The 16,551-nt window shown below is 41.7% G+C and overlaps 2 protein-coding genes across 6 annotated transcripts in view; one reads left to right on the top strand and one right to left on the bottom strand.

The window, feature by feature from the left end:
- The window catches only part of LOC126556291 (clathrin light chain), a 358,662-nt gene that overhangs the window by 214,813 nt on the left and 127,298 nt on the right, over positions 1 to 16,551 (bottom strand). The window lies entirely within an intron of this gene.
- LOC126568795 (protein O-mannosyl-transferase Tmtc3) overlaps positions 1 to 16,551 on the top strand; it is a 168,453-nt gene that overhangs the window by 82,295 nt on the left and 69,607 nt on the right. Inside the window, exon 4 of the mRNA XM_050225428.1 lies at positions 2,748 to 2,847. Within this exon, the coding sequence (XP_050081385.1) occupies positions 2,748 to 2,847 (100 nt within the window). The remainder of the gene's footprint in view (positions 1 to 2,747; positions 2,848 to 16,551) is intronic.

Raw genomic sequence — 16,551 nt, 5'->3', positions numbered from 1 at the left:
CTTTTTTTCATCCAGAAAAGATCTTTTCTGGAAGAAGAAATTACACCGGTTATGAAGAGGAAAAAAATCGTGATATTTTGGGAGGGACCAAAGGATACGTCTGAACCGGTTGGCTTACGCTTTTATAATGTTTATTCAACCGTCAATTATTCCCATAGTTTCTTACCGTTGCTGCTAATCCTAGCGTCCTGTTTATACTATTAGCTGCTAGCGTTGTCAAGTGTTGGAATTCAATTATTATTATTCCATGCAAGTTTAATTTGTGGTGTTTATACCAACAAATTAATCAACCTTAAGTCGCTACGTTTTTGTGGTCGTCACTGTGCCTCATCATTCTAAATCGCGACGTTAGGCTAGCGTCCGTTAGGTAGCGCATTAGTACCACAAGATAGGGATAGAAGATAGGACATAGGACATATTACTACGACTAACAAAGCGCTATATTGGAACAACGAGAGATCGCAGCGAGCGATCATCCTCTTACGATTCCGATCGCCGAGGCGAACAGTACGCAATCTGAACAAAGTTAGCAACTTTTTTGCGTGTGCCAAACGCTTCTTAAGGCCTTTTTATGTTAAAAGCTGACCCCTGTGGCGTTTGTACGACGCATAGCGAATTCTGCTGCACTCGCCCCTGCAATTCATGCAAGAACTCGTTGTTCCGTTAGCAATACGACCGCCTGGTATGGTCCTTCCGTTGTACAACAGCCTCAAAATCTCTGTCGCAGGTTTCAACCTGCTTGCGAACATCCTTCACCGTGTTTAATGCACACTGCGCCGCCGTCTTGATGTCCCGGTTTGTGTGTCCGGCACGGTGATCCGTGATCATGATACACGTAATTCACTGCCGTTTCGGTGGGTTCCATTTATTAAGCTCACTCGACATTTTTTTCACTGTTTCCAAGCACTTGTGGCTTTTGAATGACGTATAATTTATTTTGATACGATTACTCAATCACGAACTATAAACGAAATGGCGATGTGTCAAATTTATCGTGCACATCGTGTAAATGTTAGTCGTATTTTGTCAAACAATTTCTAGACCATAAACTCGTTCTATTTGTTCAAAAGAGGACACTTTCGATAGATCTTTCAAGTGTGTTAATATTTAATAGATTGATCAACCATTTATCTACAAGATCTATAGAAAATATAGCTAGATTGTAAAAGTATTATAAGGTTAGATGCTCATAATGGTTTTCTCTAGAAAACCAACATGTGCTCGACATGAACATGTCTTTTATGCTTAGTTTAGTTTTCAATTAAGATTCCCTTCTTTTGGCGAGATTAAACTCAACAACAATGCGAACCTCTTACGGTAATGTTTCCATGCTTTACAACGACGCTTCTCAAAGGTCTCCCTTTTCTTACCGTTTCCTCAAATTTCACCCAGCGATGAAGGATTTGGTTACACGATCGCAATCCCTTGCGGAAAAAGGATATATCCTATTGAAACGTACTACCAATCTTTGCACACCGAAATGAAGCAGTTTCACACGTCGCCTCGATATGATGCCGGTGAAATTGCGTTTCCCGTGTGGTACAACCACCCGCAACCCCTCCACCTCCTTAGCATGGTAAGCGGATAATTCCATCTTAATTGCATCTTCCGTACGACATTCACTACCCCACTGCGCCTGGGAACGGAACATTACGACGGACGTTGTTTTTGGCGGCGACAGTATATACCCACATCCTTCCGGATGTCCCGGGAAGGAAATCCGACATAGTTCTCAAAACCAGCACAGGAGGAAGTGCAACCAGTTCAGTTCACGATCTTTCTGCTCGTAAAGTGCATCCATTGCCATGCATGTCGCATGCCCTTAATCGAGATAACACGATGTCATGTAATCTTATTATCAGGGGGTTGTTTTCTTTTTTTTTTTGCATAAAAATGAACTTTGTATTGACACAGAATGAATATACTATGTGGGAACTCTCTACGGATAAACGAGACGTTGCGGGTATTGTACAGTAAATTGCATGCGAAAACCTTGAATGGTTTTGTATTTCTAATTGTATTGCTGTGTTCTGGAAGATTATGGTATAGGTGGAGTTGATTGCTTTTTAATGAGTTTTTATTCTTTTTACCTTATTGGTTGAAGTATTTGTTTCATGTACTTTCAGCTAAATATTCTGTTGTACTTTTATAAACACTGAAATTCCAAGAAGCAAAATGAGTCTTTTATCATCTTTTAATTGATTTATTTTCTTTATTATATCAACAGATAATTGTTCAAAATTAACCTAACTTACTGTCCTATCGAAATTAAAATAAATCCCTTCAACCACATCCTACAACTTTGCCAACATCACTTCGACAAATTATCGCGTGCCCTTGCGTCAACACGAAGACATTTGCTTCCGCCAACTGACGTTGTGACTTTTTGGGAAGCACCCATAACCTTGCTCAATGTTTTACCGAGATTTCTCACGATTCCATGGTCAACCGGTACGAACCCAATTCCCAGCGACCAACCGACTCGATTGCATTAATTGGCTCGTTTCCCTTCCGGTCCAGGGGACGGCTAACATTGATTTTCCTGAGTTCCAACTCCGCTGCGCAGTCCGTTCGTTTGAAGCCCGAGGGGGCCACTCCCCGGGACACACCGGATGGAATCATTCTCACCGGTCCCAAATGGCCGACGCTACCCTGTTCCGTTCACATTTCAGTAAAAATAATTTTCCACCATTATCGTGTGCCGTTGCTAACTTTGTGTTTTTTTTTTCCTTTTGCTCTTTCTGCAGGTGACCGGTGTCGTCGGACGGGCGGAAACACTCTCGTCGGTGTTTTTCCTGGCAGCGTTCATTTTCTATACCAAGGCGACCAGGCGGAAAAAATCCACAGGTACGTATCGCATCGGAGCTTGTCGCGAGTGACAGGACCTTTTTTTTTTTTTCTTCGTGCTCACCGTTTCTCCGTCCCTCTCTGTTCCGTTTTCTTTGTCGTGGTAAAAAAAATGGGTGTAATGTTGCACAAACAGGTGTAATCACCTTCGAGGATAACAAGCGTGATAGAAATAAGAGAAGAAATTGTACCAAATAACCAGCAAAACAGTTCGGATTGTGCAACCCAGCGTTGCGTTGGGAGAGAATTGTTTTTGCTTGTCGCATCAAATAACAAAACGAATGTGCCACTGATGAATGGTTGGTGCTTTGCGAGTTGTGAAAACACAGAGAGATCACAATGCAAAACGAAGGAAAAAATAAAACAAACAACTTAACACTATTGTGAACCGAGTGATAACATAAAAACGTGACGAAATAATGTTTGTATTTATTTGTTAACGTGTACATGACATCGTTTTGGTTTGCGATGTTTGTACGACAAAAAGTGCTGGAAAAATAGTTTGACTTCGGAATTTAACAAAAGTTTTGATGTAAATGTTTAGATCGATTTTTAAAAATTCAGCAGTTAGTTCGATTCGAATCGATCAAATTCCACAAATTAAGGATGGACAGGCGTGTATTAATCTAGTTGTATAACATGACGTAATGTGCTGGAAGCATGTGTGCTTTAATGAAATATTTTTTCTGGCAAGCTTCAACCACAGCCTCAACTATAACATACGCCCGTGCGGTGAAAAGGCATGTAAAAAAACTCGAATAATCTAATAATCCCTGTTTATAAATAGACCCTTGATGACGAATTATGGAAAACCCAACAGTTCCCGGCAGCCCGTTTATCCTATGCTTCCAATTAGTGAATATAACATGCAGCTGCCAAAATTAAATCACTAGATAGCTTTTTATGTGTTCCGCCCAGCCATATTTGTCACACAAGATCCAAACCCGGTGCCCCTTCGATGCACTAATGCAATTCGCAAACCCGTCCGCTCAGAATGGGACGTCTCACCCATGTTTCAGGGATCCACTCAAAATGGCACCTTATACGTGAAATCAATCAATTTAGAATTTGCCCTGTTCTGCTGTCGGTGCCGTACGTTGCCCGCGCAGCGCTATTCACACTTGATTCAATTCTGAACCCGTGTCAGCGCACGTACCATCCGATTGGAGGATTCATGCTGTGCGTTGGGCACAACATTCAACGGGCACATTATGCAACTGTCCGCTTACCACCGATTCGAGCAATTTGCTGATTTTACAAGAGCGCACACACACACAGCACAAAATGTGATTAATTATTGAAAATCCGCTCCCTAAGGATTTGCTATTCATCGGCGAAAGTTCGCAGTGTACGCGCTGTTCGATAGATACGGGTGTTTAGTTTGTTCGGTTCGGATTGTGCACCTGTTTGACTTTTGGCGGTTCGATGACGTGTGGGGGAAAAAGAAACGCTAAACCATCGTTCGATGTGACTAATGTTTCAAAGTTGCGATAGCGTTGGGTTGAAGTACAGGCTGGTCGTGGTTTAGTTGGGAAGTGTATTTAAGGCTTATTTTCTTTCATCGTAATCATCTATAATCTTTAGTTTAAAATATGTAAAGGTATTTGCTAATCACACTTTAGTTATTTCTAACATCCTATGCTAATTTCGTATATACTATGGGTACAGTATGTACGAAAGCCTACGGAGAAAGAAAACAAATTTTATGGCAAAATTAATCATCGGGGAATTTGTTTGTTTTAGAAATAGTAGCTTATCATGTATTTTATTCATTTTATTCAAAATATCCGCCCTCGGCTTCTATTACGGCCTCCACCCGTCTCCGGAACCGAGAACAAGCCCTGGCGACAGTTTCGCGGGGTAGGGCCGCGAAAACGGACCTGAGCTCCGCCTTGGTGTTGCTGGGGGTTCTGTTTGTGTCCCGTTCCACCGCGCCCCACACGAAATAATCCATTGAATTAAGATCCGGGGAGCTGGGAGGCCACACATTCGGCGCGGTGAAGTCGTTGAAATTGGTCGCCAACCACTTTATCGTTTTGGAGGCTGTATGGCACGGAGCGGAATCCTGCTGGAACACGTACGGTATGCCGTTGGCCACTCTCGTGATCCAAGGATTTACGACGGTGTCCAGCATGGAAATGTACCCGTCCGCGTTCAGCCTCAGCCCCTGCTCGAAAAAGTAGGGCGGCATCACGCCCCCTTTCGATGACACGCAGGAAAACACCATCACCGTCTGGGGGAACTTGGTTTGCGGCACCCGTGGCACGTCCGCCGGGCAGTAAGCCAGCCACCGGTTGTTCTGGGTGTTAACCGTGTCGGCGGTTGTCGCGTCCGGCGCGGATCATCATGATGCATGTGATCCGCTTCCACAATGTACTCTTTTTTGGCATTTTTTTTATCACGGGATGTTTTTGCTGCTTGTTTCGTACACTTTTAGCTGTCGAATGACGTATTGTTTGTTTTCCTATGCCAACTCCATCACGAGTTATAAACAAAAATGTAATTGTCAAAATTATCTCAGCCCAGTATCACACGATAGAACCGGTGTTCAAATCTCATCTGGACCTTCACCCGTAGTAAGGATTAACCATTCAGCTACATGATATCATTAAGTCTAGTAAGACTGTTCAGTCGCGAATGTTTCGGATCGACTTTTTCGGTGTAACGTTTTGTTGTTTCGCTGGTGTTGATATTTACCGGTTTGTACAAGGAAGAGCAATGCCCAGTTGGCGCAGAACGGATTTCACCAATTCAAGGAATTCAATAATTACAGTGGTCGTTGCTCGCTTTTCAAAATCTAGATTGCAATTTTTATGTTTATAAATTTTCTCTTGGGATGAAAGCCCCTGTTCGTATCCCGAGTGTTTCCTTGCGAGAGCAGAAGCGACTTTTTTAACATTTTACGTTTACAGTTAACATTTACATATGTACATTAAACAAGTAATGGACCACACTGTACGTATACAATGAAGGAAAGCAAAGCGTGACAGGTTTGGTTCAAAACGATCACATACGGCGTTGAATTCGCGGGACATGTCGAGGAACGGATTAGAGGCACCAAAACGAGTACGATGTTCCCCTACGCCAAGAAGTGATCTAGCACGGAGCGATCTTGCCGGGGCGTAAATGTTGATAGCAGAGAGAAGCGCCAGAGATTCGATGCAATTGTCAAGAAGGCCTGCGACAAAAAGTCTCTGCGCGTTACAAATCCCCTGTTTCAGCGACTTACTTGGCCAGGCAGAGCCAGGCCAAGTAACGTGCAATGTCCATTGTAGTCCACCTGGACACTCCAGGATGGATTCCAGGCGAGCCAACTAGCGTGCCGAAATGGGAAACCTAACCACGGATGAATATTCCACCACAGACCGAACTAAGGAGCAGTACAACAACTTAACGGCAATCAGGTCGGTAAGCTCGCGTGCAAGCATCTTCAGAATGCCAACTAGTTGATTACCCTTAGCAACGATGTGCTCTAGCTGGTCATGGAAGCTTAACTTACCGTCAAGGAGTACTCCTAGATATCTGACGCAGCTTTTACGGACAAGGGTAGTGTCGTTAATGGTATACTACTGTGTCCGAAAAGTAAGGTGACGTCGGATGTCAAATTTCGCGCGCCTTGTTTTTATTTTTCGTTTTTCCAATATGTATGTTTTTGACAGTTCTGCCACGTTTCAAGTCACAACATCAACCTGGCTAGGAGTGTTATTTTGTTTACGGAGCTGCGCCAAGTGTTTTTGTCCATATTGACCATGTCCATGACCATGACCATGTTCAAGAATATCACGAAGAGAAGTGGACCAAGGTTGCGTTGATGCGTCGAGAGGTTTGGTCTCCCATCTTCACACGATACGAACGGTCGGTGAGGAGGGACCGCATCCAGTTCAGCATTTGTCCCGGAAGACCAAGAACCTGAAGCTTGGCTGTCAAAAGCTGCCTTGAGTCCGTATAAATCGCATCGATTTGAAGGCCTGCATCGATGGTCCCGTAGCAGGTACTGACCATCTCAACCAGATTGGAGGAAGTCGAACGCTTGGGGACAAACGCGTGCTGAGCGGTGTTTAAGTAGTTCGAGACAGTAGCAAGTGCAGCTCGAAAATTAGTTAGAAGCGTTTGTTTTGTCGCCTTTTTTGTGTGCTGGAATTTTCCAAGAGGTTTTCTAACTGGCTCGATTAACACCCAATCTCAAAGATTGCCGAAAGACTGAGACTAATATGGGGGCAACTGCCGTGGCCCAGCGTTTCAGTATGGATTAATTGCCCTGATGACCGATGACGTTTCGCAAATTAGGAACCATGGCATCTAGGGGAAATTAAGAAAAGAGAAGCCCCAAAATTGGCATGCAAAGAGTTCATGGTTGAGGTCCAAAGCCAAATAAGAAAAAATCATGAATGGCATGGAATTTCGACTAGGCCCCACACAGTCTCGGAAGCGTCGCATTCCTTGTACATTTTAATTTTAAAGCACTGAATTTCACTAGCGCAATTCACTACTTCGCAATAGCTTTCTTCGCAATTCACTACAGCTTCTACAGAATTTCTTCAAGTTTATAGCCGTAATCTGGAGCAACAAATTTTAAGATTATTGCTGCAGTTTCTTTGAGATTACAAGTGTTGTAACCTCTCGAAATAAATAAAAGAGGCACGAGTTTTTTTTTTTTTTGAAGATAGTTTGACAAACACTTTAAAGTACGTATCCTTTATTCCGCCAGTATCGAAAAGAGCCAGAGAGCCACAGAGCCAGAGAGAGAGCCAGAGAGAGAGAAAATAGAGACCTATTTTCTCTATTTTTCTATTTTATCTCTCGTCTCTATTTTCACCGTATGATCGTTTTCCGATTCCGACGAAACCCGACCAAAGTGTGTCCATGCAGCAGAGCGCTTACGGACGTTACACACGTTTCTATCAACAAGCTTTTCAATGTCCTTTTTCATATAATTCTGGCATACTTAAGGAGCACAGTTCTGAACAAAGCTCCTTAAATTAACACTAACAATATCAGGACGAAAGTTCAGCTTAAAATAGTTTAAGCATCTTATGATCCGTGGGTTCAATGATTAAAGTTTAGGTAATTGACAGAGTTTTGAGTTAATTCTAGATTAATTTTCGCTTTTCAGACTTGTGCCTAGAAAAAAACGTTCTTTTCTTTTTTGAATCTAGGGCTTTTTACTACTAGCCAATAATTGACTACAATTTTTCACAGTCGAAACATTGTGTCATTGTTTACTGCTGCTTTTGCATGGTAGATCTCGTTTTTTAATGCGATAGGTCAAACAAGCTTTGTCCAGCGAAAACAGAAAGTAAAGCATAGCTGGGCTTACAATGCGATTAAAATGTAAAACTGTTCATCAATCGCCTTCTCGGCAAGCAGCGCTGTACATTCTCGTCGTCGCAAAAAAAAATGTACCTCGGATCAAAACTCGCCTTTTTTTCCCATTGCGATAAAAATGACCGTCATTTGCAATTTGGGAAGTAGAAAGCGAACCCCTTTTTCGAAAATGTATGTCGCCTCGGGCACAAAAACAGGGATCGCCGCATACCCTGTAAGGCTGTGAAGTAAGGCTTCGTGAGTGCTTCCAATCCCTTTGAAGCCCGAGAGCCGCACAATGGATTCGATTTATTTTCAAAATTACGGCGGGAAAAACTAACTACCTGCCAGTCGCCAGGCCATACTGCTTCTCTGCACTGTGAGCATTTCGGGTTACTCGTGCACTCGTGCTCGTGTTTGGTGGGTAAATGTTAAAATTCCTTTCACACCGATGAAATTACAACATTTATCAAGTAAATTACTTGCCGTTTTTTCGGGAAACCGCTTCGGTCTCGCACGGTGGTGGTTTTGGCTTGAAGCTTTGAGCTTTGCGGTATCAGTCAAGCGCGGGGATCAGTTGCAGGGACCATTACCAATCCCGAAATAAGGTACCTGCTACTTGGGAGCGAAATACAGAGCCAGGGGTGTTACAACAACTGCACAAGAAAAGAATTGTACGGTTTGGCACCGATTGCAATAATAAGGGGGACCAAAAAGTTTAGCATCAAAATTGAAAGAGCATTTGGCACGCTTTTTTTTTCTTTCTTGAGAGAATGGTTTGTAGGTTTCTAGCACTAGCTTCGCAGCCGTTGCGTTCCAAACTGCGGAAATAGTTCGAAAAAGTGCATCCGCCTCCAATGCACACACACCACCCTCCACAGATGGGTGCAGTAAACTTTTACCTTTTTGGAACAATGTAGCGTTGAGGGTGCAAGAGCAAGTGTACGTGCCTTGCTGTGTGCGGAGAATAAATCATGACCGAGTTTGCTAGCGGTATGAAAGGGATGAATTTATGTGGGAATAAGTTACAAACTTGGGCTTCAACGGTTTGCCGTAAACGTTCGAAGATTTTTTTCTGCTAGTCATTGTAGTAAAATTTTAAGCAAAATTACATTCACTTGACGTAAGTTAACGGCTTTAGTTGATTGCATTGCTGCTAGCTTTCTGCTAGGTAAAATAAATGTCAATTTCATGCTTTGTTAATAAAAAAAAATCATAAAAAAGTACGCAAAACAAACATGGAAAATGCGCTTCTTGAACCGACAAACAAACTCGAACTATTTACACTAAAATTAACCTTCCGCATGCTAATCGCAAACAATTTCTTCGTCGCTGAAGTGCATATCTCCGCATCGTTTCTACTCTTTCCGTCCTTTTAACGATTGGTCTGCAGTATGCTCGTTCGCCCCATGCTTTTATGCTGCTTTTCGTATGCATCCGTGGCACTGGCACATAAACACGGTCCTCGAAAGCAAACCACTCACGATTTAAGAGGTGGAAATAGTATGGAAATTGAAAGGTTTCGAGAATTCCATCTGTACGATTAGCAGGAACCACTCGAGAAACAAGTTTAAACGATTCGATTCTACTCATGCAACCGAGATTTAGTGCTGGTTCGAACCGAGTCAAATCTCTGCTTGCGGCAACCGGATAGCGCAATAACTTCCTTTCGGTTGGGTTCATTCGCATGCCGAAAGTAATCTGATCGAATTCGAAGAAAACACATGCAAATTGCAAATAAATAGCTCCGTACCTCTCGATGTGGTGAATTTGAATTCCTTTAAATAAAAATAAAACACCCTCTTCACCATATTATTATCAAATGTCTGATTTTCCAATAAATTCTTGATGGGTATGCCTAACGAACTAAAGCAGTCTGCCTTGTTCCCGGTGGGATGCACATTCATTTGTAGTATAAACTGCTGAAAAATAATCTTGCCAAGGGTGCTCGAAGAAAGCTTTACATAAAACGGGAAGTACTTCACGAAAACGCATCAGCAAAAACTGATGCAGTTGACTCTTCTCTTCTCCGTTTGCTGAAGGCTCCTACTGCATCCGGTTGCATCATTAAGAGCTGCAGCAATGCAAAACTGCTCAGTTCCTGTTTCCGGCTGTTGGTGGTTGGAGTTTTCTTCTTCTGTGTTCCACATCCAACAATCGGAAGGTTCAAAACTTTTGCGGCCAAGAAAGCTCTCATTACAACGTCGACGTCGAAGCAGCAAACGAACAGTACACAACACCACACAGTGCGAGGTGTTGGCCCGCAATGGCGCTGGGTGGATAAAACATTAAAGCTTGAGCTGATTGTTGCAAGAATCCCGGTGCAACTGAGTTGTACTAGTACGTGGACGACAACACAAACAAAAAAATAGCCGACAAGCTTCAGCGAGCGCCAAAAGAAACACTTCAACACGGAGTGAAACTTGCACCATCGATGCTAGTGAAGAATGCTCGGGAAGGAAAAGCAAAGTGGGCAAAGAGGAAACACCGGCACGTCGCAATGTATCGGATCCGCAAGCGATTGCTAAGCGTACGCGTTTCTCGGCAAAGGTTTTTGGCACGCTTGCTTGTCTTGATGATTTGCATGCACCTCTTTAAGCTTCCTCTCGACGAGTAACCCAAAGGGAAGTGCCAGCGGGCGTGATTTATTTACGACAAGCTTTCGGAATAGTAAATTCCTTCGGCAGAATAGCATGCTGGCTGTGCTCTACCGTGGATGATGGGATAGGAAGTAACCGTGGGTGATACTTATGGATGAGTAATTGAATATTCGCTTTTGCCAACATCATGCAGGAAATGAAAAAAGCATCCTTGGAGCGTTGAATAGATGGGTGAATACTAATATGGCAAGAGAAAAGATTTTGTTCAATTTTTTTTAAATCAAATTGACACACAGTCATTGAAGGTATGCAATAGACAGTAAGTGGCAAGCATTGGGCAAATGGATCACGTGGAACATCTCTGCTTCTTCATTATTCTTCTCTTGGCTGCAGAACCTACCAGAATCGGCCATCGAATGGTTTAACTAAACTTTCTGACACCACTTAGTTGGTTAGTCAATCCTCACTACGGGAACGGCCCGGATGGGATTTGAGCCCCGATCCTGTAGTGCGAAGACCGGCGCCGTTGTAGCATACCGCCAGGCCGCCCAGCCTCGCATAACTTACGACGTAAATTTAGTATCTCTACGACAAGAGACATTGGGAGAAATTTGTCGCAAAAATTGCTTGCTTATGACCTAATGATCAATTCATATAGAATTTAAGAGCACTGAACATCTTTAAATATTCGTGTTGTAACAGGTGTAACAGGACCGGCCCGGTGGTGCAGGCGACAGCGGTACCGGTCATTAAACGGCAGGACCGGAGTTCAAATCCCATCCGGACCGTCCATCCGTAGTGAGGACTGACTAACCAACTATGTGGTATCGGCAATTCTAGTAAGCCATTTCGCTGACCGGCATGACCTTATCAGAGGCGGTTAAGCCAAGAAGAAGAAGAATAACAAGCGCAAAGTTGATAAATATTCAATTCTTGTATTCTTGTGAAAATGGTGATCAGGTGGTTCCAGCTGATTTGTATTAGTGTTTAGTTGACGGGTACTAATCTATCAATAATGGTGTCTTAGTTGTAATGCATATAAGCGTAAAACTATGTTTGGATTTTAGTAAATAATTGAGAAGTTATCTGTTTAGTATATTAACGCTACAATAGAATATTTGACATTTGAAAACCTTCAGTTACGTGCATTTTTCTGTCAATTATTCCAATGGAAGACTAAACATGATAATACGTAAGATGTCTTAAAGTACAGGATTAAAAAAAAGCGTTTGAAGAGTGTAAAGAGATTTCACGAAGAGGTAACGTAGCCATGTTCGAACTATTCCTGAACTTTATTCAATATGCAGTGGAACATTTGCAGATAAAAACTGGAATCGGTTGCACTTTGTAGAACCCTTTAACAACTTTCTGGGGTCTTTTCAGGCGTGAGGTTAGTCTTCCTCAGTCGCAATTCTAAAACTTCAGTGTTTTCAATCCACTGTGTTCATCCTGTTTTTCCTGTAAAATTGAAAAATGGCATTGCGAATAAATTCATATTAGTTGAATGTTCCTCTTTCATACTGTTACATCTTGTAAAGATAAGTTTTTGGTTTCATTATTTGTACTTCCTTGTCGGTCCATCGCAAATTACAGTATTATTTTTTGATGATAAATATGTTACACTCATGAAGATGCCTAAAACTCTTGTATCGCTTTGCCCTTAAATTGGTGTTATGACGTGTTTGTAATATTGACAATATTGTGTCGTGTTTGTAAAATTGGCTTTGACAATCAAAAAGATTTTCAAAATGGAATAATGTTAGCTGTTCTGCATGGAAACGATTGCAGTGCATTAAATATCTAAACGATGCACCTCAACTGTGGAATGCTTCCTGGTAACGTTTGTGCGATTGAACAATGTTTGCATCTATTGCATGATACCGTGCTCTTACCACACTCAAAATCAATTCCAGCGACGATGGATTCGATGGTGGATGGAAGTAAAAAAAAATCTTTCATAAGATGATAAAAGCCTCCCTGCATATTGCATACTCCCGAAAGTCTTGCGAACCATTGCGACAGATACTACCGAAGCGGCAGCTTCCTGATCGGTTGCAGATTGCGTTGGTTGCCAATCGTTTACATCGTCCCGTCGGCAGCACGGTACAACAAGCCGGAAAGCATCGGATGACACTGCATCATTCAGCTTGTCCCTGGATCGTTCTCCCTGGAACGCACAAACACTCTCTCTTTCTCGCTCGCGCTCCCTCCTTACGATGGGTGTGCAGAAAAGTGCACTAAGTGGATGCACTTAAGACCGTTGCGGATATCTATCCGCCCAGTGCGGACTGGAGAGAGCGAACTGCAACGAATTTGCGTCATCGGTTGCGTCCAGTTGCCAAGGACGAAACGGTTGAAGTTGTTATTTTTTTTCTTCTTGCCACAGTGATGGACACCGCAGTTAAAAGCAGTTACTAATGGGTGTCTTTGTCGATTTGATCCATATGGCACAGTGTGTAAAGTGTATTGCCAGATTCCGTGAAATAATCAATATTATGGGAAAGTATAAGAAAATTAGTAACTTGCATAAGCGAAGGAAGATGTGTAGATATTTATTCAAACAACAATAACGCTCTGCTAGACATAACAAGCTGCAATCCATCGTTTGAAGAGTCTTCTCCACAACATCGTTATTCCGTCGTTCTATATTATTCATGTTCCAACAATTCGGATCATTTTGAAAATCAGGTCACGTGATTGCTACTCTGTATTTGGTCGCCGTTGACCTAAAGTACCATCAACACATCGTAATTGTCACATTTGTCTCCTAGTTTGTTGGTGTGTTTTGGATATTTTATTTCTGCTGTTTTTTTTTTTGCGCCTCTCGGCATTATTGCAGCAAATTTGATCCTTTTTCCATCGCCGCTGACCCATGACGTTCGCGCTGAAACTGAAAAACTTTTGCAGTTGCATTCGCTCTCTCTGTACTTTTTACTATTTTTGTGTCATTTCTTTTCTACGCTCGTTTTATCTCGACACGGTTGCCATTCAAGAGCTGCACTGGGCACGGTGAAAAATGTTTTCTTTTTTCCACAATATCCGTTTCTGTTTCGATGGTCAAATTTTTCTCAACTTGTGTTAGCTTTCAGGAGAGGTCATTTTATCCGTCGTTGCTAGATCATCAGTTTTTATTTCTCTTGCTCGTGCTGTGGTCTACTGTTTCACTGTCTCTGTTTTTCTTAAACATGCATAATCGTGCTCCTCACTTTTGCTCCCAAGGCTAGGCGCTCGTCAAGTCGTAACAATGGACGATGGTTTACAATCGTTTGCCTCGTTATGTCGAGCTCTTTTCTTTCAAGATGAATATGCTTTTCTTTTGCTGTGTATATTTACTAGCTTAAAAAGGACTTGCACGGAATATTTTATCCAGTTAAAACTTGTCAATATTTTTACATACTCCTATTGTAAAAAAGAAATCCTCAGAGCTGGATACTGTCAAAGGTTTCTTCTGTTCGCCTGCATTGACTTACCCATAGAAAATTGTGGATTTTTGTTGATTGACATGGTGCGCTTGTAATGGTGAAACAATTTTTCATCATCTACGCTCGTCTTTGTGCTCCCACAGTCAAACACTGACAGACGGCAACGGATTGGAGTCGATCGATTCATGGATATTTCCTTACTCCTTGCTACTTGCCTCCTCCATGGTGGTTCGTCCGCTTGGCAACAAGAAAGCTTCACATTTCAACATTCAACTCCCCGTTCTAATAGATGACGATTTTTCTCTTCATGGCGTAGAGTTGAATAACATTCTTTCTATCTTATTCGTATTCCACCCAGTTCCCGCTCCTTTCTCAAGTGGTGTTATTGCTCTTACAGCACTTGAAAAAAGATAGAAACGCATCAATCTGATGATTTGATGACGTGGAGAAGAATCACACATTGTCACCATTCGTTTGTGTGTTTTTTGCTAGGTTTAAGAAGGTTAACTTTAACCTTTTATAAAAAAACATCCATAGACATGTTTAAACATTGTTTAAGGCTTCAATTTGCTGGCCTATTACAAGTTAAACCCATTTTATGTCATAATAACTGACTTCGGTTTAACTACTTTGTATCATTACTCATGTTCAAATGCAATTAAATCTTCTTTAGTAACCGAATAAAGGAGTTCAAACACGTACCTTACCAAACAAAACAGCAACAAAAAAAACAAGCATCCGTTTGCCAGCCTAATGTTGCCCGAGTGAATGAAGGGAATATTACTATTAATTACATGCAAATGCCGGACGGATCAAATTACTGACCACCGATTCTCGTCGCAGCACAATTTAACCCGTTGCTTCATTTTTGTAATTAGCAGCATTATAATTGGGTCATTATATTTGTACCGTACTTTAATTAGTGCTCATCAAACAGACGCGAATAATCACATAGCGCGTGGGGTGCGTGGAAAAACAAGAAAAACGACAGTGCGTTTGCAGCAACGCGGGTAAAAACACTCTCAAAAGGGATTTTTTTCCCCCATCTTCCTATTTATGTCCTTTGGAAAGTAGAAAAGGGTTCATTCTTTGTTCGGGAGCTTAAAATTTTCTGCTTTTGTTTACTTTCTTTCTTTGTTTGATTATGTCATGGTTTTTTTTTTTGCCTTTCGAGGGAAAAAAACCTATCAATTCAGTTTCAAATGAGTGTTCTAACTGTTGACAATCGCGTGGAAAGCCGGGTGTAAAATTATAAAGTGTTAAGTGCAATTCAATGCAATGTTAAGAAGCTTATAAAAATATTCGCTTTATAATGTATTTTATGTTTCAATTGAAAATCCTTTTTAATGCTTACAGTGTAAAACACCAGGCGCCTCCATTAAAACCACATCGAGTTATCATTAAAATTACGAACACAATTCGATTTATCTCACCTATCTGTTTTATAAGACAACTACGAAATGAATCTTTTTGTCTTAAAATATATTTTACTTAGCAATTCGTCATCACGTTTCATACTCCACTGAAAATAGAAACACCAGGCGCCTCCATTGCAACTCCTCTAATCAATCCAACTGCTTAAACCAATCGTATACCAAGTAAATTAAGGCAATGTCTCAGTTAAGGCATTTTTCATCGATTAATACAATTGTATGGCAGCTATTTTGAGCATTTTGTTCGCAGTGAATTGCACATCACATTATGTTACTGTTTCGAACAAACTCGACGAAAACTTTCACACCGTTTATTGTAGATACTTGTAAGAAAGCTTTTGTGTAACAAGAGTCAGTCAAAGATTGCTACAAGAGCAGAAACGATAACGAAGCATAAATAAATGCACAAATAAACAATTCAACCTTTCCCTGCGTTGCTGTGTTCCTACAGGGCTCATGACACGTTCGTTATTCTGCAGCGCTTAATCCTTTCGCTATGCTTTAACCCGTAGCTCACTGTAAGGCTGAATGTGCTTCGTTTTGAAGCGTTTAAATCATACTCTCGGTGTCATGTAGTCCCGAAGGTTGGTCTGTTTTGCCCTAAGCAAAACAAATGGGTCCTTACATATGTAACGGTATCGTGGCACATTTATCATGAAAACGGTACGGCGGCAGACAAGTTGTTAGGGTCGAAGGGAAGTGTCCACAAAAAGGATTGATAATTCAAAGCTAAAGCTGTCCTGTAAACTGAAACTGGAGCAGCTTGAGGAGCGAGAAGTAAGAATAGACGGATGATATTTAGCTTTGGGATTGGAATCGAGCCGGAAAACAGTTGACACAGTTTTGCAAGCGCTAAAGGGCGTTCAACTTTTTTTTATCAAACACGTACAAAATATGTACAAAAATTGATCATATCTGGTAGCGAAAAAAGGCTCACAACTATTA

The sequence above is a fragment of the Anopheles maculipalpis genome, chromosome 2RL (genome assembly GCF_943734695.1).
Source record: "Anopheles maculipalpis chromosome 2RL, idAnoMacuDA_375_x, whole genome shotgun sequence".
In the NCBI taxonomy this organism is placed as follows: Eukaryota; Metazoa; Arthropoda; class Insecta; order Diptera; family Culicidae; genus Anopheles; species Anopheles maculipalpis.
The sequence above is the reverse complement of the archived record's forward strand: the minus strand, read 5'-3'. Positions and strand labels throughout refer to the sequence as shown.